General features: G+C 38.3%; 1 protein-coding gene across 1 annotated transcript in view; it reads right to left on the reverse strand.

Moving 5' to 3' along the window:
* NEB (nebulin) overlaps positions 1-25224 on the reverse strand; it is a 227823-nt gene that overhangs the window by 138105 nt on the left and 64494 nt on the right. Inside the window, exons 35-47 of the mRNA XM_060105956.1 lie at positions 25062-25169; positions 23857-24168; positions 22515-22721; positions 19310-19414; positions 17788-17895; positions 16015-16326; positions 15681-15887; positions 15185-15289; positions 14085-14192; positions 10473-10784; positions 10069-10272; positions 7779-7883; positions 5582-5689 (exon numbers count right to left, since the gene is read on the reverse strand). Coding sequence (XP_059961939.1) covers positions 5582-5689; positions 7779-7883; positions 10069-10272; positions 10473-10784; positions 14085-14192; positions 15185-15289; positions 15681-15887; positions 16015-16326; positions 17788-17895; positions 19310-19414; positions 22515-22721; positions 23857-24168; positions 25062-25169 — 2301 coding nt within the window. The remainder of the gene's footprint in view (positions 1-5581; positions 5690-7778; positions 7884-10068; positions 10273-10472; positions 10785-14084; positions 14193-15184; positions 15290-15680; positions 15888-16014; positions 16327-17787; positions 17896-19309; positions 19415-22514; positions 22722-23856; positions 24169-25061; positions 25170-25224) is intronic.

Here is a 25224-nt window from a genome sequence, read left to right on the forward strand (position 1 = left end):
AGAGAAACCATTGACCCAATACATGAGAACCATCTTCTAAAGGTACTCTCCAGAACAAATAGGTTGATTTATGAGATTTATAAGCACCTCGTCACTGAGAACACTTAAGCAAAGCAGGATGACGACTTATTGGGCGGGGACTCCTGCACTAGAGGAGACTGACCTCTCAGCCTAAACATCTGTGCTTCTGATATGGGGGCACACGGCTCTATGCTCACAGAAAGTGAACAGGAAATGGGCTTGCTAATATATTTATATATTGACAGATCCTCTCTGTCTGTCTGTTGCTCAGCGTTATTTGATTGTACTGTGATTTTAATCCTTGACTTAAATCTTGTACATTAAAAATCTTAAATTTTGACCCTAAAGTACAATTTAGGAAAAATAAGTCATATGTGCAAAATACATTTAGCACAGCCATGTAGCATAAGGAGGAGATAAACGTATTTTGGTCTATTGCTAATTTCTTAAATTAATAAAAGAGGAAGGTCTAGTTAATCTTCTGGTTGCTGCTTAAATCATTCATTCTTAAAATTTGCACTTCCGAAATGATAAATATGTGTTACTTGAAGACTGATGTTTAGGTAAGCGAGAAATGAAAGAGTTGGTATTCACACGGAGCAAGAAAAGACATTCTTTACAAAGCTGTCATTTAGCATTACATCACCATGGAATGGATTAACTGAAATATGAAACACCATGCAAATGTCATAGAATTAGCATCTGCTCCCACCTCACTGTAGTTGATTTGGTTCTTTCTTGCCAGCGTAATTTCTGGTGTGTCTGGTGTGATGTGGATCTGGGTCTTGTCTTTGTCCCAGGCTTCTGTGTATAAACGCTAGCAAGGAAAATATAAAATGTCATCAGGAAAAAACTTCAGTGTACTGTTAATCGAAACTTCAAGGCCACAAGAACTTTATAAAGAGAAATAACAAAAGGTTAACGTATTTTATACACATTATGTATTTTACACATATCTTCAAGTAAAGTAAGCAGTTCATAGTAGAACAGATATGTATGAGTGCCTTCTGACACTCTGAATTGTATGTTAACAAAAGGAAATTTAGAATATCTTTTATGCAGAGATGATTTTCCATAAATATGTACCATTTTATCAAAACCATGAAATAACTACTGAAGTAAATGTTAAAATATAAATGACATAGACATTAGGTAGACAGATATGGATAGATATAGATAGATAGACCGACTGATATCTTTTGTTGCTCACTGCTCTATTTCTTTCCTCTCCTGATCATGCTTCTTTTCCTTTGGTTTAGCTTTAGGAGTCCTACCTTGGTTCTCTGAACTCTGAAGCCTCACCTTGTTCATAGTGATGGCGTTGTTCTTGGCCAACACTTGTTCCAGAGAATCAGTCACACTGGTAAACCTGAATTTGTCTGGAGGCTGGCGATAGATTTTATCACTCAAAATTTCAGTTGCCTTTTTGCAGTTTTCCACATCCAAAGAGCCAATGGGAACCCAACCGATGCCTCTCAGCCATTGGAGATCTGACTTGTACATATTCTGTTGATACAAATAGCCAATAAATATTTATCTCTGGTTTGGGAAAACATTTTCACCAAAAGGATATGAAATAAAGTAAGAACACTCTTGAAAACGTAGTTTGGTGGACAGGCAGGGTATCAGACAATATTCCTTTTCGGTCTGGAGGGTTTGACATTTAACACTCACAGGAAAAGAAGAAATGTCATGCCCCACTTGCAGGGGCTGGTGAGTTTGGTGCCACTTATCCAAGGGGTGTTAATTCACTGATTTCCCACCTTTGCACGTCATCATGATCCTCAGTACTCACGTCGCTCTGGAGGTCATAGGCGTGCCGAGCGTGCATGACATCACTCTGGTCAGGCAGGCAGGTCCACTGGTGCAGGTAGTTCTTGTAGTCTATGTCACTGACCAAAGTCTGGCACTTCTTGGCCTGCACCACCCCCAGCATGTCCACTGGGCTGCTGAACTTGGTCTTCCACTTCTCAAAGTCCTTCTTGTACTCCCGGTCACTCTGGATCTTGGCCACATGCATGGACCACATCATCTTGGGGTCGTCACGTATCGCTCGGGCACCAATGTGATGGCCAAGCTGCTTACGATAATCTTCTTTGTATTTGAACTAGAAGAAGAAAAATACTGATAGTCACCTAGTATAACTTTTAGTATAAAATGATTAGTAGGCTCAGATTTTCCTATTCGTTAAAAACATGTTTCCCCCCGAATATATAAATAATATGTGAGACTGCATCTTGTAAACCATTTAGAAAATAAAGCTTGTATATGTATACAGAAAAGAAAATAAAAATTAAGACATTATTCTGCCATTCAGTGATAACTGCTGATGAAAACAGCTTTTTGTGGGTGTGGGTGTGTGGGTGTGTGTGTGAGAGAGAGAGAGAAAGAATAAAATTAGGAGTCATACTGTATATGGGTTTGTGCCCGCTCATTTCAGTTATTAAATAAGCATTTTTCTGTGTCATTATATATTACCTACAAACATAAATTTTAGTGACAGCAGGTATTCCATTATATTGGTATATATTAATACTTTTAACCATTCTGTGATCGTTGAACATTTATTTTTAAAGAATGACAGTTACTTCCCATATTTTGGATATAAAGGGAAAATATGCTTTTGACTTCATAGACAAAAGAAATAGAAGGACAAACATTTCTAGAAATGTGAGTAAACCCATATTTTGAAATAGGTAAATATCTGCAGCCAATCACAGGATGAAGAGATAAACACATGGTGCGCATGGATCGTTGGACTTTAAATAGAATAATGTGTCCCATTTCTTCAGCCCTTGCAGGTTCACTGGTTTACAGGGAATGAATGGGCTGCGTTTGGAAGGGATCCTATGATGAGCTCAATTGTATATAAGTACACATAATGTGGAAAAGCCAAAAGGCTGTGTGAGCTATAGTCAAGTAGCCAGTGCTTTTGTTCAGCAGGTAATAGACAGTACTTTGAAATGTATGTTGCTGTGGACTCAGTCATACCTAGAAGTTAACCTTTATGTTGAGAGTTTTATTACCATTATTTTAAACTATTTACTTACAAAAAACTGTTAGCTAGAACCTTAACTTCATAGCTTACTTGCTCTACTACATATCTTTGAGAGAGAAAGAAATCTTTGAGCCAAAGCTGAGCAAAGAACTCTACAGGTGCACTTACTTCACTTGCAATGTCTCTGGAGGCCTTGGCCGCCCTGATGGGAATGGCGTCTATCCGCATATCATAGCCTTTCATCTTGGCTTCTTCTAGGCCAAGTTTATAGTGTTTCTGAAATAGACATAAATCATCGTAAGCTTGATCTATAAAGCGCAGTGCAAGAAAAAATATATCATGCACCATGAATATATTGCTTACCTCACTGAAATTTATTTGGTTTTGTTTAGCTTGTAAAACTTCAGGGGTGTCTGGCATAATGTGGACAGTGGTTTTATCTTTATCCCAAGCTTCTGTATAGAGATGCTGAAAGAAACAAAAAAAGGATGTGAGTAGTATAGGCCCGTGATGAATCTGGTTCTTAATGAGGGTAAATAGAGTCTGCTCTGTGCGTCAGTACTTGTGACACCTTTACGTCTAGGTATCTCATATCAGTAAGAAGCACAACACTTAAAAACCACTTCAATACCAAGCAAAATAATTGAATGTGATTTTTCTTTTATCAAGACAGATTTCAGTGTTTACATATACAGATACAAAAATTGATACCCTGCTCAAGTAAAAAAAAGGACTTACGTGGTTCATGGTAATAGCGTTGTTTTTTGCCAAAACCATTGGGATGGAGTCCATAAGGATGGAAAATGTGAATTTATCTGGGTGCTGACGGTAAACGTGGTCACTCAAAATCTGGGTAGCTCTCTTGTTCCTCTCATTCTCAAGAGAGCCACTAGGTAACCAGCCAATGCCTTTGAGCCACTGAAGGTCGGCCTTGTACAAATTCTGAAATTGTAAGTGATAAACCACTAAACATAAGCATAATGATATGCCTTAAAGAAATAAAAATTTGAATTATAATACATTATATTATATATATATTTCAATGCTTGGATTCTTGGGAAATTTAAACATTTTGCTATGTCTTGTGAATCCACAAAATATTCAGATTAGAAACCTATTTTGAAAAACATTTTATTTATTTATTTTTTACATCTTTATTGGAGTATAATTGCTTTACAATGGTGTGTTAGTTTCTGCTTTATAACAAAGTGAATCAGTAAAAGTATGAGATTAGAACACTCCCTAACACCATACACAAAAATAAGCTCAAAATGGATTAAAGACCTAAATGTAGGGCCAGAAACTATCAAACTCTTAGAGGAAAACATAGGCAGAACACTGTATGACATAAAACACAGCAAGATCTTTTTTGACCCACCTCCTAGAGAAATGGAAATAAAAACAAAAATAAACACATGGGACCTAATGAAACTTCAAAGCTTTTGCACAGCAAAGGAAACCATAAACAAGACCAAAAGACAACCCTCAACATGGGAGAAAATATTTGCAAATGAAGCAACTGACAAAGGATTAACGTCCAAAATTTATAAGCAGCTCATCCACCTCAATAACAAAAAAACAAACAACCCAATCCAAAAATGGGCAGAAGACCTAAATAGACATTTCTCCAAAGAAGATGAAAAACATTTTAAGCAGAACATAGAGAACAACCCAACTCTACTAGATCAATAATCTAGAGGTTTCCATCAAAGCAATCAGTGCTTTGCTGGTTCTTTCTTTTTGGAAATAATGATGTTCTCAGATGTCTGTGTGACTGGATAGAGAGTGGGCATTAGTCCAGGGAGGTAGAACTCACTTCTGTAAACTCAACTCCCCTCATTTTGGGGAACTTTGATACTTAGGTAAGCAGACATGGTGTTTTGTTGGCCAAAGGAAAGTCTTATACTCACATCACTCTGGAGGTCATAGGCTCGTCGAGCATGGGTGACATCAGTCTGGTCAGGCAGGCAGGTCCACTGGTGAAGGTAGTTCTTGTAGTCTATGTCACTGACCAAGGCCTGGCACTTCTTGGCCTGCACCACCCCCAGCATGTCCACTGGGCTGCTGAACTTGGTCTTCCACTTCTCAAAGTCCTTCTTATACTCCTGGTCACTCTGGATCTTGGCCACATGCATGGACCACATCATCTTGGGGTCATCTTTGATGTCCCGGGCTCCAATGTGGTGGCCAAGCTGCTTGCGAAAAGCTTCCTTGTACTTGTACTAAAGGAAAAAAAAAAGAAATCATGTCTTATTCTTTTTAAGATTAACTTATATTACTATCTTTGTGGCAAATTACAGAGAACATATATTCCAAATATCACCAAGGGTAGAGAGCCACAGATTTAAGGTGTTTTTGATAGGAAAGATTAAAGGCTAAATCCTACAAATTCCATACATAATAAATGCATCCTTGAACTTATCCTCATCTCACACTGCATCCCTGGGATCATTTCACTATGTTTTGTTACTTGGAGGACTCTGTTCAATTTAAAATTAAATTGAGACTGCTTTGAAGTGAAAATTGCAATCCAATCAATACAAACAAGGGAGAAAGTCTTACTTCGCTGGCAATTTCTCGGGATGCTTTTGCTGCTTTGAGTGGTATGGCATCAACAGGAAGATCGTAACCTTTTTTCTTCAGCTCCTCATAACCCATTCGGTAGAGTTTCTGTTAAGAGATGAAAATCACTTTGAAAAAAGCTATTTTCCATAAACATCTGCACCATAATGAATCCAAAGTGTTAATTTTTTTTTTTTTTTTTTTGCAGTACGCGGGCCTCTCACCGTTGTGGCCTCTCCTGCTGCGGAGCACAGGCTCCGGATGCTCAGGCTCAGCGGCCATGGCTCACGGGCCTAGCCGCTCTGCGGCATGTGGGATCTTCCCAGACCGAGGCATGAACCCGTGTCCCCTGCATCGGCAGGCGGATTCTCAACCACTGCGCCACCAGGGAAGCCCCAAAGTGCTAAATATTTTAAGAGCTCATGAGGATAGTACAATATGTGCTCTAGGATACTCAAATGTAATTGGATATTATGCTCATTGATTGCTGATGATCCTGTTTTAAACTTGAAAGCTCTTCAATTACTTAGATCAATAAAATTAAATGTCAGCTCTTCCCAAATACTTATGAGAATGAGACAGACAGAAGTAAGTTGGTAGAGAAATGAAATGATCATTTAGGTGCTGTTTTCCAATTAACTTTGAATGTTTCATTAGAAGTTTTTGTTAGAAAAGAGCAATGCCTTTTTTTTAAAAAAAATTATTTAATTTATTTTTTTTGGCTGCGTTGGGTCTTTGTTGCTGCGCACGGGCTTTCTCTAGTTGCAGCGAGCTGGGGTTACTCTTTATTGCAGTGTGTGGGCTTCTCATTGTGGTGGCTTCTCTTATTGTGGAGCATGGGCTCTAGGTGCGCGGGCTTCAGTTATTGTGGCATGTGGGCTCAGTAGTTGTGGCTCACGGGCTCTAGAGCGCAGGCTTGGTAGTTGTGGCGCATGGGCTCAGTTGCTCCGTGGCATGTGGGATCCTTCTGGACCAGGGCTTGAACCATGTCCCCGGCACTAGCAGGTGGATTCCCAACCACTGCACCACCAGGGAAGCCCAAGAGCAATGCCTTTTCCCATCTAATACCTCTAGTGGGGGAAAATCACACCTAACGGACTACGTAGCTAACACATTGTGAAACAAAATCTATTTCACAATATAGGGCTGTCCAAAAGTAGGATACACATTTTTAGGTAAGAAACAAAGTGCTTCATAATTTTTAAAATGTTAAGATTTTAAAATGTAAGATTTTTTGAGGAAAGTTTAAATATTGAATTTAAAAAGCTTAAGTGAAATAATGTGCTTCATCAGATTTGTTACATAATTAAATAATTGAGAATCTAATTTAATGCACTTCATTTAGAAACCAGATTGTTTAAAGTGCCTATTGATCTTGGACTTGTTTTTATATTTTAGTCCTTTGTGTCATTACTCCAGTACATTATTTAAGCTAAAGTGTTTGTATTAGAATTTAGAACTTGTCTTTAAAATATTAATTTTTACATCCATTATTTTCAGATTATGCCATGATAACAATAAAAATAAAAATGAAATTATCCTGAATGAGTGTTTTTTTGGTGCATGAGTTTTTGTGTGTGTGCGAGAGTTTTTTATGCTCACTCATTTAAATTTTATTGAATTTCATGTATATCAGGCACTATACTAGCTAAGCACTGCAGATCAAATATGAATTGTCTCTGCTCCCAAGAAGTTCTTATCCACATAGGGAAGAGCTATACAAACCATTACATTATGACAACATGAGTAGTAATGGACTATAATGAACAGAGAGCACATCCCTCCAACTCTATCTGACATAGGGAGTGCCAATTATTTGGATGTTCAGGCTTAAAACCACTAAATGAGGACTCTAAGTCAGTTGTAGTTAATTAAAATGATTGAAGTATTCAAAATAAATTCCAAATAAATTCACTGCCTTAGACGCAACTAAAATGAGATTTCTGAGGACTTCCCTGGTGGCACAGTGGTTGGGACTCCATGCTCCTAATGTAGGGGGCCCGGGTTCAATCCCTGGTCGGGGAACTAGATCCCACATGCATGCCGCAACTAAGAGTTCACATGCCACAACTAAGGAGCCCACCTGCTGCAACTAAGACCCAGTGCAACCAAATAAAAATAAATAAATAAATAAATATTAAAAAAAATAAAAATAAAATGAGCTTTCTGAAAACACATGCTGAATTTGGAAACTTACATCACTCATATTGATTAAGTTTGCTTTAGCCAGAATAATGTCAGGTGTATCAGGCATGATGTGCACTTGAGTCTTGTCCTTGTCCCAAGCTTCTCTATAATGTCTCTAAAATGAGAAATAAGTGTTTTTCAGTGGTGCTGTAAGATTAGTGAGTGACGTCGTTAACTTCAAACAGTATTACTGATTCATCTAAATTAAGCATCACAATAGCATAAGCAGATAACATAAGCAGAAAACAGATATAGTATTTTTTGACTCATCTGAGACATAACTGCCTTCAAAAATATAGATTATGGATTACCTTTTCAAAGTTACAACTAACCTGCCTGTAAGAAATCAACCCAAGTATTTAAAGCCTTTGCCAACATCATCAAATGGAGCAGCAGTTCTCCACCTGTTGGATTGTAAAAGTCTCCCTCGGTGTTTAACTGGGGGACAGCCCTTATCTTCTGAAAAGATGACATATTCAGGGTATGTCTATATATTAGGGAGTCTCATTTCCTATGTGGTTTATTATATAATTATACCTCAAAATTATTTGGAAGGATTAGGATTCCCCCAAAGGATTTTGTATGAGATTTATCAAAGCGTCTTGTATGTCCCGGGGTTATCATCCGTCTTTCTTCAACAGAAGACAGAGGGACCCGATCAAAAATCTCATTGATTTATTAAAACTGGGGGGTGAAAGTCTGATGAAAAACTGTGTTTACATTGTCAGAGAATCTTCCCACAAGATACTTATCAATTACAAAGGACAAAATAGTAACCAGACAGTGGAGAAAGCTGGTGACACCATTTCACCCAAGTAATCAAAGTTAAAATGATCAGTAATGGGACAGATTGACATTATGTGCCTATATGGAGGAGGATGCAACATGTGCTATCCTGCCAAAAATACAAAACCTGAATCTAATCATGAGGAAACACTAGAGAAACCCACATTTAGGGAGGTTCTACAAAACAACTGGCCTGTGCTCTTCACAAATGTCAAGGACTTGGAAGACAAAGAAGTGAGGAACCAGTTCAGATTAAAGGAGACTAAAGACATGACAAGTAAATTCAACGTGTGGTCTTGGATGGGATCCTGGATCAGAAAAGATTTTTTACTTTCTATAAAGGATACTTGTGGTAAAATTTAGTAAATTCTGTAGACTAGTGTTATTTCAACACTACTTTCCTGATTTTGATCATTGCACTGTGGTTATCTAAGAGAATGTTCTTATTTTCAGGAAATTCACATTTAGGGATAGAGTGGCATCAGGAAGCAACTTATACACATACACATACACACATACACACACACACACACACAGAGCTAAGAGAAAGAGGTGGGAGGGGGAGAAAGAAAAAGGCAAAAGTGACAAAATGCTAATAATTGCGGAATCTGGGTGAAAAGATATATATATGTATAAAGATGAACATACATATAAATTATTTGTACTATTTTCAACTTTTCTGTATACCTGAAATTATTTCAATATAACAAGATTTTAAAGTCTCATTGGTTCCTTGGACTTATCAATTTCCCTTTGAGTTGTGCAGTGTGGGGTGTGAGGGGGTGACACTTTTCTCCTTCCTGAACATGCTTACTATGGTCCATGTAACCCAGAGGAGCCAATTAAGACATTCAGGACTACAACAAACCAAGGCTTGTGAATTTCCATATACCTTTATCCTGGTTCTGGACTAACCTTTCTGATTAAGAAAGATCAGAGTTTCTCAACCTCAGCACTATTGGTGTTGTATACTGGATGATTCTTTGTTGTGAGGGAACTGTCCTGACTTCTATCCACCAGATGCCAGTAGCATGCCACCCTCAAGTTATGACAAGGTCTCTGCGTGCTGCCAAATGTCCCCTGTGGGACAAAATTGTCCCTGGTTGGGAACCACCAGATAAATAGATAACTATATACTCTTTATGACATTTCCACTGTGCCTGTGTAAGGTACTCAGAATATCTCCCTCTCATATACTCTATCCCAACAAAATCTGGGTCTTTAATGCACTCAAGTTTCAAAGAAAAAAAATACATTCAATAGTTTTTTCTTTATGATTTGGATAAATAAATAAATAAGCAAGCAAGATTTGGGTGACAAAATTTATACTAACCCATTTTTACATGATCCAGTGTAGGGTAACTGATAATTCAAATGAAGTAACCAAATAAAAAAACATTATGCTGTGTGATGCGATGCTATGCTGTTCTACTAATTTATTAAGCAAATACTATTGAGCACCTACCAGATATCAGGCACTATAATTTCTTTTATTTATTTCTGAAGTTACTCACATCACTCCTATTTTTGGCATTTGTCTTTGCCAGAACTATGTCCATGGCATCAGGAATGCTGGTGAACTTGTTTCTGTCTGGAGGCTGGCGATATTTCTTCTCACTGATGATGTTTGAAGCCCGTTTGTTGTTTTCTGCCTCCAAAGAACCCAGGGGACTCCATCCTATGCCTCTCAGCCACTCAAGGTCAGACTTATACAAATTCTGTGAAAATACAAAGCAAGCCATCAAAATTCCAACCTCATCTGGACCCTTGACTCAAGTGATTCTATGCATTACAAACAGATGCATTTTAGATATTCAGTAATAACTTATCTATCTAGTTTCACTCTGTCTACGATTAAATGGCTACTCATATGAGATACGAAGTACTACATAAACTATGAGACTTAGTAGAAACTGACCTCACTCTGTAGTTCATAAACCTTTTTAGCTTGAACGACATCATTCTGGTCAGGCAGACATGTCCACTGGTGCAGGTAGTTCTTGTAGTCTATGTCACTGACCAAGGCCTGGCATTTTTTGGCCAGCACCACTCCAAGCATGTCCACTGGGCTGCTGAACTTGGTTTTCCACTTCTCAAAGTCCTTCTTGTATTCCCTTTCACTCTGCATTTTGGCTACATTCATGGACAACACAAGCTTTGGATCATCTTGCAGACTCCGGAATCCAATATGGTGGCCGACTTGCTTGCGGTAGCCTTGTTTATATTTAAACTGAAATCAGAGGAAACAGTTCTCTTATTAACGTAAACACAGGGCAAGTTAAACTCAGTTTGCTTTGTTTGCATGTTTGTTTTCCAAAACTGAGAATTTCATTTAACAAGAAATGTAAAAACTTAAGTGGAAGCTTCCAAAAAAACATAATGTAGCTGAGTATCAGGACAGGTTATGATGAGAAATTAAATTCAACTAGAGGTAGAAATATATATTGGGATGTGCTAGACATTGTGTATGCTGATTCTACGGTAGCATTTGATAAAGCTCTTATGATATCTTTATGGGAATGATGGAAAAGTATGGCTGAATGGCAAAAAAAAAAAAAAAATTGGGGAGATTCAGGACTTGATGAACAGGCCTAATAGTGTAGATTAATTTATTAAGCAGCAGGGTTTTTGAGTGGTTTGCCATATAATTATGTCACATAAACTTGGCCTGTTTGGGATCCATATCTTCATGCACATAAAAACAGCTAAACACATTAAATTAGAAACAAAATTCCACAAGATCTCAACATATTGCCAAGATAGGTCAAACGAACTACATAAATGTAAGAAATTAATAGTGAAATCTAGTATTTAGATTCAACTGGGAAAAACTGCATTACTGTTGGATGACAATGACAAGAGGGATAATAATGAGAGGAATAATAGCATTTACTTGATACCAGATGCTGAACATACATTACACTTCACAGAAGTAGGTTCTACTCTCTCTTGACACCCAGCTTCATGGTTATGTCTACTAAAAATACTCAAGAGTCTATGTGGATTATAAGCTCAATGTGGGCAATCTGACAAAGTTGCTTTTAAAAAAGTAGATCTTTGTAAGAGATTCTGTAGGGGTACAGATAAAGGCAAATCAGAAGCTCATTTGCTTGGCCTGACCTGAAACAGGAAAACAACACCGAGTTTTGAGGCACTCTATTTTGAGAGGGGTTTGAAAAAATAGAATAAATCACAAGTGGAATGATCAGAGGATTGAAGGACCTATAAAGCTAAAACCAAAGGAGAATAAGTAAGAAACTTGAAATGTTTGAAGGGGTATCAGGTCAAAGAGGAAATAAACTACTTTTGTGGTGTTCTAAAACACAGACCTAGGGTTGATCAGTAACATGTTCGAAATAAGGAAATAGATAACGTCAATTAGAGATGATCCAGCAAGGAAACAACCTGCCCTGAATGACACAAAAATTCTTATACTTGTAAGTATCCAGAGACCAGTGGAATGGAGAGGAGGTAGGATGCTGAGTGGGAGATTAGATTAAATAACCTTTAAGTTATCTTCTAACTCTAAATTCTATGATTCTAACTTATTAAATTGAATACTCATAAAAAATAGCTCTACTCTCCTTAGATCGTATAGATACAAGAACCATTTGAAACTGAGAGGAGATACAATCTCTACAATGGTGGGAAATTCATTTATAGGTAATTTAACTTTAGGGTAAGATTCCAAAAGTTTCTAACAGATTTACGTGAAAAGAAATTAGGTACTATCAAATATTGTGTTGTTAGGAAAGTATTGACACAATTTAGTTTCCTAAACTATCTTTACCTCAGGGGGAGCACTAACATTAAATGAAAATGAGTTTACTTTCTGGGGACCGTTCAAGCATCATTACTGCTTTAGGTTCATTACCACATCTATTCATTTTAATGAAGTATTGACCTGCAAGCCAGAGGGTGGGTAATAACACGTCATCTAATTAATTCTCAACACTTCTAATTAACTGAATTAGAGAGAAACTTCCCTTATATTCTTAGAATTTATTGTCAGATTCTGTCTTTATTTTTTTTTAACTTTTTAATATTGGAGTATACCTCATTAAGAATGTTGTGGTAGTTTCAGGTGCACAGCAAAGTGACTCATCCTTACATAAACATGTATCCATTCTTGCCCAGACTGCCCTCCCATCCAGGCTACCACATAACATTGAGCAGAGTTCCCTGTGCTAAACAGTAAGTCCTTGTTGGTTATCCATTTTAAAAATAGCAGTCTGTACATGTCAATCCCAAACTCCCTAACTATCCCTTCCTTCCCCGCTTCCCCCCAGTAACCATAAGTTCATTCTCTAAGTCTGTGAGTCCGTTTCTGTTTTGTAAATACGTTCATTTGTATCACTTTTTAGATTCCGCATATAAGTGATATCATACGATATTTCTCCTTCTCTGTTTGACTTAACTTCACTCAGTATGACAATCTCTAGGTCTTTGCTGCAAATGGCATTATTTCATTCTTTTTTATGACTAATATTCCATTGCATATATGTACCACATCTTCTTTATGTCAGATTCTGCCTTTAGACATGCTTTCTCTCCAAACCAAATCCTTGTTTTGCTTTGTTTCAAAGATTTTGATTAAGAGGTTGTGCTTCCCTATGAAATTCTGGTAATTTATTCTCTATAACCAAAGTTCTCTGAGTTTTTGGTGCTTAGTTTTTGGGGTTAACAAAATTATATGTTTTAGTGTTTGCAGAATATCTAAGTTGAATACTTATAAAACTTTAATTGATCAATAGGAACTATATCCAGTTTATTTATCAAATTTACTACCCTTTCCAATCATAAATAGAAGTTGCCTTGGGAATTCCCTGGCTGTCCAGTGGTTAGGACTCAGCACTGTCACTGCCATAGCCTGGGGTTTAATGCCTGGTCGGGGAACTAAGATCCCACAAACTGTGTGCGGCCAAAAAAAAAAAAAGAAGTTGCCTTGGAGAGCGAATATCCTTGTTTTATGAACTTTCGACAAGATATCCAGGGGAAAGTTAAGTCCTCTGGATCTTAAACCTAAATTCCTGCCACTTTCTGTATTTTCTATACCCTGAGCCACTTTATTATAATTATGTAAATGCAAGGATGGACTAAATAGAAAGAATTGGAAGCTAATTTTAAATATGTGCAAAGAAAAATCTATTAACATTAGGTTGTTGAGGTTATTTATTATCTGGCTCTTTGAATTTGTCTAAAATCAACAAATAGAAGCCAGGAAAATTATTTGCAGGCAAGCAGGGGAAAACGGAAATCTCTGGTTCTTTTGTAATGTCTAGAAACATCATGTCTTAGTGTAATGCATCTTGTAGGTCCTCTGGCTCAGTCTCTGTCCAGGCAGCCCCTTTTTTGATATTCGATCAGTGAGAAACAAGAGTGAATTTGGGGTAAGTGAAGAGGGTAGGAGAAGGTGAAGGGGACGGCATTACATTTTGAAAGGTAGGGCCTATCTGTGAAAATCATTACCAGCATTAAGGTACTGGATTCAGATAACAGTATATCCTCATAGAAGTCAAACAATACTTACATCACTAGCAATGTCTCTTGAAGCTTTGGCCAATTGTACAGAAATTGCATCAACTGGGAGATCATAGCCTTTCTTCAAAGCTTCTTCCCATCCAAGTTTATAGAGTTTCTGAAAATTAAAGAAATTATTTAGCATTATTCGGTGTATATTAAAACCCAAACAGATTATTGAACAAAAGTGTACCTAAAGAGTAGACATCAGATTTTAACATCATCTATCTTATCTCTAAAGATATGGATAAAAACAAAGCAAGCTGTTTAATAGAGCAATGACTTAGCATCACATGATCTGGCTTCTTTTTTTTTTTTTTTTTGCCTCTGAGACTCACTCCCCACCCCCTTGGTAGTGCAGTTGATCATGTCCTTTTCTGTTCAGACACCATATGGTCATATCAAGTATATTAGGTAGATTCCCTTTGCAGTTAAGTACAGTTGAGGCTCACTATTTTGATTATAGATGTTAAATTGATTTTTAAAAAAAGGGTCAGATAACATATTTTAATTATCTAAATGATAAAAGTAATAGATAATGAAATGCCTTTTGTAAAGTGCAATAAATAAGTTAATCTTTCTGAATCAAATTTATTGAATGGATGCACATGTTAAAACTGGACAATAATAAAAATAGCTGAAGGCCATCCAGTGCTTACTATGTGCCAGGCACTGTGATGAGAGCCCTTCATGGAATTTCCCATTTGGTCCTCATAGCAATTCAATGTCATAGGCACTTTTATGGTCCCAGTTTTAGGGATGAGGAAATTAAGGTTTAGACCCAATATTACACAATTCATAAATGGCAAAGCCAAAGCTCATACTAGTTCTGTTTGGTGCAATTTTTTCTTCCAACAGCTATTTATCAATTTTCTATACTGCGCCATGCACAATGAGTACTGAAATAAACAAAACAGGCACAATGCCTACTCCATGGGATATATAATCACAGGCAAAGTGCTTGCTTTAAACCACCATAAACTGCAACATCCCTACGCTAACCAGTTTGAGTCATTCATTTCCACTGCTTCAGCATTTACATCAATTATATACCATGCCATCATTTAAAACGTTCAATTAGTTTCAAGCAAAATTTTTATGTAGCTTTACCTGACTGTAGTGTGTTTGATTTTGCTTGGCTTGTAAAATATCTGGTGTATCTGGCATCACATGAACCTTGGTTTTATCTTTGTTCCAATCAACGGTGTATAGGTACTAGAAAGTTAAAAAGCATACATTTAAAATTTAATAACTTTTTAGGACAAACAAGAAAGAAAAAATATAACAATATTTGAATGCACTCAATTTGAATTAGCTTAAGTTAATTTAGTAACTAAAGTAGTATATGATTCAGAAAAGACACCAAACATAAACTCAGACTTAAAAAAATAATTTAAAAGAACAAATAATTCCTAACTTAATTAGAAGCACAAGTAAAATAAAAATAAGAGGTAGGGAGCAGAAGAAAATGGTGTAGGGGAGTGCTCTGGTACTGTTTGCCACTGCATAGAAGTGGTGGGCCCAAATTAAATTTCCCAAACAAGAACCAGAGACTGCTAGCCCTGTCTGGCTGGGAGCTACAAGGAAGGATAGCTGTTCTGTCTACCTTGTTCATGGTATGCGCATTCCGCTTGGCAAGAACCATGTCCATGGAGTCATTCAGCTTCTTAAACTGGAAGTTGCTAGGGTGCTGGCGGTATTTCTGATCACTGGCATTTTCAGTTGCTTTCTTGGCCTTCTCCACTTCTAGGGAACCAGCTGGACTCCAGCCAAGCCCTTTGTACCATTCATTGTAGTCCTGCTTATATTCATTCTATAAAGAGAAGAAGCACATTCTACTTTACCTTATCAATTTAGATACAAAACTGTGGCACAGGAGCCTGTAATCTCCCTTCTCATGCTAAGAATGCAACCATCACTCAGAAAGAAGACAGCCTTACATCACTCTGTATGTGATTCATATTCTTGGACAGCTGGATGTTCATGGAGTCTGGAAGGAGGATGTACTTGTGAATCAGGTGCTTGTAGTTGGTGTTGGTGATGTTGGCTTGGGCATCCTTGGCGGCCGTGACACTGAGCATGTCAGCAGGGGTGTGGTAGCTGGTCTTGGTTTTCTCATAGTTTTTCTTGTACTCCTGATCAGATTGCATCTTGGCCACTTGCATGGAGTGGACTAATTTGGGATCATCCTCAAGACTGCGGAAACCAACCATCTTCCCCCTCTCCTTTTCATAATTGTGTTTGTATTTATACTGTGAAGAAAAATTTGAATATTTATTCAGAGCTATTCCCTTGACCAGAAATCATTCTAGTGTTAATATTCTGTATTTCATAAAAAGGGATACTTTTATAGAATTCTACAGTTCACAAAACACTTTTTTCACATTTATTTGTGTAAGTTGATCATCACAACTATACCTTGTGAGGTAGACAGCAAAGTTATTGTTACTGCCCCCATTTTAGAGAACAGTAAGCTGAGGCCAGAGGGGTGAGTGACTTCCTAAAGTCATTAAAGCTTAGAACATGGATCTTGTGATGATACACCACCCAGATTTTCACACATACACTGTTGTTAAAGAACATTTAGTAGGTAATAAGTGTACAGCAAATGAGAGAAAAAAAAGCAGAATGTTCTAAGCAGTTTAATGTTGCCCTGAAAAATCATCCAGCCAGTCTTTCACTGATGAGAAGAGGCTTAATTATGAGATACACAGTATAATTTTAGGGTAGCTTTATATTTGTGGAGCTTTTTTTCTTTTAAGACTCTCTACTCTGGTATAATGGGGAAGAAATTTTACTATTTATCACCAAGTTCCCTCTTTCAGGGGGAGATCCTGATGCATGGAAAACTCCTTATTCTGCCTATCTCTTGTGGGTTCGGGTGTACAACTTAGGGGTTAGGAGCTGGGAGAGCCAAATGACTCCAGCACAATAGAGGGAGAAGTTTGGAGTCCTCAGGACAATGTAGGAGTGGGATAGGGATGGGTAGGTAGGAAAAATGAAGAGCAGAGATGGAAGAGGAAAGAGAAAGTAGACCTGGGGGATGGCTAAGGAACGAGTGCTCTGAATGTTCTCCTCTCATTACCCCCAAATTATTAAATGTTCACTGTGAGTGGATTTCTTGTGGAAACAACCAAATGAAAGAATTGAGTTTCATAAAGGTGATGTGTTATGGCAATGGTGTGTTGGCACACCAGCTCTCTGGGGGAAAAAAGCCCTAATTTGTAGTGTTTGCCAATTTCTGTGGTGTAAGTACTCCCATTACGGTTGATACCAAGCTACCAATAGTTTAACAACTGGTTTGCAAAATTCATGATTATTTAATAATCAGCTATCATGAGCACAAAAGATCAGGACCCCCAGCACACCACTTCCTGGGACATCCTGTTGGGAAGACAGAGCCTAAGAGGCAGAAGGCAAGAACAACACAAGTCTTAAGAAAACTTAGTGAAGGGCTTTGGATTTCTACCGGCCATAGCCTTGGTGATGGAGTACAAAGGTGGTCATAATGTGGCTGGCATTCTGTTTTTTCAGAATACCAGAGAAAACACAAGATCAAGGCTAAGAAGCATTTACAGAACAGAATGGGACTACTGTTAGCAGGCATGCTTTCTTTCTCATATTTTATTCACTCAGTGTTTCTAAAACTCAGCCCTTATTATTTTGGTAGATTAGAAACTCCCAGTCAGGTGACCGCTTTCCTTCAGACTTACATCGCTTGCAATATCTCTTGAGGCTTTGGCAGCTTTGATAGGAATGGCATCAGTTCTGAGATCATACCCTTTCTTTTTAGACTCTTCCAAAGAAAGTTTGTAGAGTTTCTGGAAAGAGAGGCAAAGGAAATAGTTTTCTTCTAAATAGGAAAGTCTGGGTTTATTTTAAAAGAGTAAAATGGCACTGCAGCATCTTTTTTTTTTTTTTTTAATCTTTCAGCAGAATGCTTCATTTGTGGTTCAAGGGCTAAATGCTCTCACAAATAACATAACTGTGTTTGAAAACAAAATCTATTACAAATTAAAACATCTTCAAAAAACCACCAGAAAAAGTAAGAGCTACTGGTCTCTATTAGGTTGTAAATATGCTTTTTAAAAATGTGAAAGCCCAGTAGATTCTTACTGATGCATTTTGTCAAATAAGAGTCAAGAGTAGAATATAAAATAGCCATGTTTTTACATCAAAAGACTTCACTGTTTTGCAATTGACACTTTTATGTATATAATTGTGTGGATACTACAATCCAAAAAGAAGTCAACAATTCCAAATCCCTGTGTAATTCAAACAGACAAAAGAAAAAAACTGGTAGGGGGACTTCCCTGATGGTCCAGTGGTAAAGAATCCACCTTCCAATGCAGGGGACCCAGGTTCGATCCCTGGTCAGGGAACTAAGATCCCACATGCCGCCGGGCAACTAAGCCGGCATGCCACAACTACTGAGCCCGTGCACCTCAACTAGAGAGCCTGCGAGCGGCAAAAATACAGAGCCCACGTGCTCTGGAACCCATGTGCCACAGCTACAGAGCCCACCTGCCCTGGAGCCTGCATGCCACAACTAGAGAAGAGAAAACTGCATGCCACAACCAGAGAGAAGCCCGTGTGTTGCAACGAAGATCCTGCACGCCTCAATGAAGATCCCGCGTGCTGCAACTAAGACACGATGCAGCATTTATTATAAATAAATAAATAATAAATAAATCTTTATTAAAAAACACTGGTAGGATTTGAGGTTTCCTGGCAACTGGTTAGGATGAGAAAGGAAGTGAAATAAAACACCTATGCAGTTTCTAACAGTAAGTGTTGCACATTCCTTACGGGGCTTGACCTAAATTCTTCAAAATGTTATTCTTCCCTTTCCATTTAACTTTTCCCAAGACTGCCTCTTTAGAATCATTTCAAAAGCTTGGTAGAGGGACTCTTTAAGAAAGTCCTGGGATTCACTCTTTCTTTATCTCTTATCCTGGGCTCTAAACCATTCTCCTTACTTCTCTTAGTTTGATAAGAAGTACCTACTCCTAGAACAAAATCCAACTGCCCTTCGAATTCCTAACTGCTGTTCCATCAACAGGCCTACTCCTACTCTTAGCAAAGCAAGATTAGAAAGAGAAAGATTCTCATTTGTGGGTTCCCACTCATTGTCAAAACAGTCATTCTCAAAATCGAGCCATTAATTAGTTAATTTGTTTTTATTGGTTCAAATAGGTAGGAAAGAAAGATGACAACTGGAGGAATTATACTCACATCACTCATATTAATTGCATGTGCCTTTGCCAGAGTAATCTGGGGGATATCAGACATGATGTGGACTTTGGTCTTGTCAGCCTCCCATGCTTGTTTGTAGAGGTGCTGGAAAGAAAAAAAGAAAAGAAAAATGGAAGGAAGGAAGGAAGGAAGGAAGGAAAAAAGAAAGAAAGAAAAGAGAAGAAAAAACCAGTGGAAGTTAGTATTTAAAAGTTTTAAAGGAAGTCACTTAGTACATATATATTATTGTACACAAATATCAATATTTTATGTATTTTTATTAGCTGGCTCTTATTTTTTAAAAATTTAAAGGAAAAAGGTGCTCATTCAAACAAGACAGTGGAGAGGATGTAAGATGGAAAGTAAAATGTCCTGCCTTCCTATTTTACAGCCTGGATATAGCATCTCCATCCTAAAATTTTCTATGCATATTAAAGTCCACATATAGTCCTTTTTTAAATATAAATGAGGTTATATAAAACATGTTTTACATCTTGCTTTTTTACTTAATATTATAGGTTAGACATCTTTCAGCCCTCTTAATAATTTACTTCATTCATTTAAAGAGCTGTGCAGTATTCCATGAAGAGGTGTAACCCAATTGATTTAACCAGTTCTCCATTGATAGACATTTAATTTGTTGTTTCTAGTTTTTTCTACTATAAGCAATGATGCCATGATCTTTGTGGTGGGCCTGGAGATGTACAACCCAGATACTCACTCAAGGAAGGACTGGTTGCACAAACTATTGGCAGACAGCCTCCAAACTGGCACTTGCTTCAAGGTTTTGTTGCCTCACTCAAGAGCACACTCTTCCCTGGTGGCCATCCAGTTACTCATCAGAGTGGTGGTACAAAGGCCTGGCCGTTCCACCCAGTTCAGGACACTTCCGGCAGGCTGTATATACTCGAGAGCCCTCTGGGGCACTGGCATAGGCTTTGTGGGGCTGGCATCACAGTCGGACCCCTCTTGCCCCCCTCTTTTTTTTACATCTTTATTGGAGTATAATTGCTTTACAATGGTGTGTTAGTTTCTACTTTATAACAAAGTGAATCAGTTATACATATACATATGTTCCCATATCTCTTCCCTCTTGCATCTCCCTCCCCCCCACCCTCCCTATCCCACCCCTCTAGGTGGTCACAAAGCACCGAGCTGATCTCCGTTTTATGTGGCTGCTTCCCACTAGCTATCTATTTTACATTTGGTAGTGTATATATGTCCATGCCACTCTCTCACTTCGTCCCAGCTTACCTTTCCCCCTCCCCATATCCTCAAGTCCCCTCACTGGTACTGATCCCTGAAAAATGCCCTGTACCCCAAATTCCATCTCAGCATCTCTTTTTGGGGACCCTAACCTGCAAAAAATATTACCGTGTGTAGGTATGTGCGTACATCTTTGCACATACATGAGGATTTCTGAAGGGTATTGGGCAACTGAAGTTTCAATTTTAACAAATATTAACAAAAACTGTTGATTAGAAGTTTACATTAACTCCCTTTCCAATACTGTATATCACACAACTTTTTAAATCTTTGCAAATCTTATAGGTGAAAAATGCTATCTCTTTGTTTTAGCCAGGTTTGATTAAAAAAACAAACCCCAAACTTCTGCTACAGTCTTTTTCTAGATCAGGGGTCAGTAAACGTAAAGAGCCAGATAGTAAATAATGTTAGGCTTTGTGGGCCACAGAATCTCTGTTATGAACTACTCAGCTCTGCTGTTGCAGTGCAAAAGCGGCCACAGATGATATGCAGGTGAATAGCTGTGGCTGTGTTACTATAAAATTTTATTTACAACAACTCATTTTCTGACTTCTGATCAAGACCAGCACGACCCAACAGAACTATGCAATGTTGAAAACATTCTGTGTCATCTATGCCATCAACACGACAGTCCCTAGCCACACGGGGCTATCAGTCACTTGAAATGTAGCTAATGTGAATGAAGAACAAATTATTAGTATTAATTTTAATTAAGTGAGATTTGTCATCACACGTGGCTAGTGATTATAGTATTGGAAGCACAATTCTAATGGAAAGAGCAATAGTTAGTCATTAGAGTACTGGTTCTGGTCCAGACCATGTCATTGACCTGCTGTGTGTCTTTAAGGGAGGTGCCTTGCCTCTCTGGGCCACCCTTTCCTCAACTCTTCAAGGAAGGGGTTCAACCTGATGACCACCAAGATATCTCTCAATGTTAGCATTTGCTATTTCTGTGATTCTCATCTTGGCATGATTATTTTAAAATGGTAATCTTTAACACTGAAAAAATGAAAGGCTTAATTTAATATTTAAAAAGTTAATGTATGTTTGTGGTAGTTTAAGTTCTAAGTCTTAAAAGGGGCACTGAGGCTTTTGCCTTGTGTCAACAAGTCCCTTTCAAAGAGGTTGGTCTTCTTGACAAAATTCTTTCTCAGAAGACTCCAGAGGATTTACTCAGAGACTTAGCGTAATACAGCTCTATCTTTCTACGTCATTTTCTGCAACCGTTTCATGTTCAGGTCCAAATTATTTTTCCCCTTTTTGGTTAATCAATGGCATTTCTAATTATGATGCACAAAATATAACCAATTGCTGTTGCAATTATTTTATTATTTGCAACTTAAAAACAGATGTCCAAGGGTGATGTACTTGTTGGTCCTGAAATCAAATTATGGCTAATTATGTCAAACTACAGTAAGGCTTTTCTAAAGGCTGGAGTCATTAATGATCCAGGGAACTACTGGTGGAGAGCTATCGCTCTCAGCATTGCTCAGAGAAGGTCCTGGCTCAGAATGCTGCTACAGCCATGTAGTCTAGGAGTTTTCTTTTATTCCATCAAAAGAGCAAGGAAGCAGGGGTGGGCTGCAACACCCAGCTGTTGTCAGCCCTACAGTCTACTGATTCAGCATAATGAGCTTCTACTAACTTCGCCTTAGACAAATGGGACTCATTTTCAAGATCTGCATTGAAAGAAAAGAGTCCATACTTAATTTGTTATGTCTATTAGGTAGGGTGGTTCATTGAGCATTTGGAGAGGGCACTTATTAGGACTAATTTCTATCTTTTTTGTTTGTTGTTTTAACTACAAGACCCTTTTTCAAGGTAGAGGAAACATTAATTATGATGCGGTAAAACTGTTATCAAAACCTGTAGATTAAATGTAGGATATGCCTGGCTTATTCCTGATGCTTATGAAACACTACATTATTGAAAGACTTACTTCGTTCATAATTTTTGCATTATTCTTGGCCAAAACCATGTTCACTGAGTCCATCAAGGTGGAATACTTCAAAGTGTCTGGGTGTTGGCGGTACTTCTTTTCACTGATAATCTCCATGGCTTTCTTGTTTTTCTCAGCCTCTACGGAGCCCAGAGGGAGCCATCCACTGCCCTTCACGAAGTCAGCATAGTCAGCTTTGTACTGATTCTGCAAAAGAGGAAAAGTTCGAGGATGAGAAGAAACAAAATCTTCCAAGAACCATGAGCGAGTATTTAATATTCCATAAGTTCCACTTCAGTTTTCAACCAATAGTATATTCAACTTTAATTACTTTTAACCCTAAATTTTATTTTTTCTACATTTCCTTACATGAGGAATTTAAAACAAGCAGCAATATCTTTGTGATTTATTTGCTTCTCTCAATGTCTTCATAAAGAAAAAGTGCTAAGAAATACCAAATAGATCAATCTACCATGTGACTACTATCTCAAGAAAGGTGACCATGCTGGACTAACTTTCTTACAAAAATCCCCAAGTCCCCTTGGAGACTTAGAGGACTCCATTTCTCTCTTTTGCTATAAGCCTTTGAGCAGCCACCATGGTTACAACTCCTTCGGGTATTCCAGAAACCTCACTGATACTTTGTGCAAATTTCAATTTTTTCCCCTCAAATCAGACATTTCCCTCTATAACTGTACCACGGTTGCTTTCATTTGGGTACTTATGTAGCTCCCCAGCTATAGCTCATCTCTTATATTTCCAAAGAGAAACATAGGCTCAGCATGGCCTGCATTTGGTTCATAATTTATATTCACTTTCCCCAGCCACCAAAGGGCCTCTATAGCTCAATTCTTGGCTTTACACTCTCTGTGCATTCCTCACATTTATTCTAATAGCTTTTCAGCCATCACCTCCTTATTATTTCATCAGTAAGTAAGATAGGCAATTATAAAGCTGGAAATGAAAGCTGGTTGGGAGTGAGGGACAGTAGCTCTCAAGTTACCTGACTTTCTGTTTTACCTCTTACTCCTTAATCAGGAACTTTTTATACTTCTGACTCTCTCTGCTAGATATATTTCCTTCAACACATTCTTTCTGAAACCAAATTTCATGTGTTACTGCTGATCTAGCATCCAATAATGCTCACAACAATAATAGATAGGGTTCATCCCTTTTGTGTTAAAAAAAATAAATTCAATCTAAGGTAAAAAAATGAAACACCTCATTGGGAAATTACATATGAATTTCTTTCAGGATTTTCAAAATGTCATTACTTATGGTCTTTCATGATTTGCTTATTATCCAAAGTAAATGCTCTGCAAATGTTGTGGCTGTCACGTACATCACTTTGAATCTGCATCATGTTTTTGGCCAATACAAAGCTCATGGCATCAGGAAGTATGTTGTAGGTATGGATCACGTTCCTGTAGTCAGTGTTGGTGGCCACTTCCTGAGACTTCTTGGCTGCCACCATGCTGAGCATGTCCGCCGGGGTGTGGAAGGATGTCTTGGATTTCTCGTACGCCTTCTTGTACTCCCGGTCTGACTGCATCTTGGCCACTTGCATGAAGTGCACCAACTTGGGGTCGTCCTCTAGGCTCCGGAAGCCAATTTGTTTCCCTTTGGCTTGTTCATAGGCTTGCCTGTACTTGTACTGTGGATGGAAAAGAAACATGGTGATGAAGATAGTGAAAGAAAGAGAACAAAATATAATTCACTACGTGCCATTAGCTTTGTCATAGGTGTAGGGTTTTAGAGCTACTCTAAACTTACAAAGGAAGGAGTTGTTGGTGGGGTGGGGGAACTGGGAGCAAAATTTATTTTATTTTATTTTATTTTTTGCGGTATGCGGGCCTCTCACTGTTGTGGCCTCTCCCGTTGTGGAGCACAGGCTCCGGACGCGCAGGCTCAGCGGCCATGGCTCACGGGCCCAGCCACTCCGCGGCATGTGGGATCCTCCCAGACAGGGGCACAAACCCGTGTCCCCTGCATCAGCAGGCGGACCCTCAACCACTGCGCCACCAGGGAAGCCCTAGGAGCAAAATATTTTTACTTCAAATTTCTTGACAGACTTGAGTCCATGAGGGAAAAAATATCATCTCAGAGTTAATCAAAGTGATGTGTAAATAAGTTGTTTTAGGGTTTTTTAGAAAGCAGCTTTTCCCACTCTGCTGTGTAACCAGCGGAAAAGGCTGCAGGCACCACTTTTCATGGTACACCTCTACATTCAGGAAAGAGCTTGGTAATGGATCTTCTGGGTAAAGTGCATAGATCACATCCCTATGTTTGCTAGGAATTGCCCATAAACAACTTAAGCACTCTAAAAGTAACTTATTTTAATAAGACCCTGTCACTTTTTACATTGAATGATGAACAAATAATTAGAGCATCCTTGGACTGGGTGAAGGGAGGTGTCTTGTGTGTTACATGGGACAGTGGTCCCACCAACACTGGACAGAGCTGATTACAGCTCCTGCATACACATGAGCTTGGCTCATTTGCTCTTTTTCTCGTTTAGACTAAATAAGCATCAGTGGAAACACTTACATCACTGGCAATGTCTCTGGAGGCTCTTGCAGCCTTTATTGGGATGGCATCAGGCCTCAGGTCATATCCTTTCTTCTTTTCTTCTTCCCAGCCAGCTTTGTACAGTTTCTAAATGATGAAGCAGAAAAACACCAGCATCTTGTTAGTCGTGTTAGAATGGGGA

The sequence above is a fragment of the Mesoplodon densirostris genome, chromosome 8, assembly GCF_025265405.1.
Source record: "Mesoplodon densirostris isolate mMesDen1 chromosome 8, mMesDen1 primary haplotype, whole genome shotgun sequence".
Taxonomy (NCBI): Eukaryota; Metazoa; Chordata; class Mammalia; order Artiodactyla; family Ziphiidae; genus Mesoplodon; species Mesoplodon densirostris.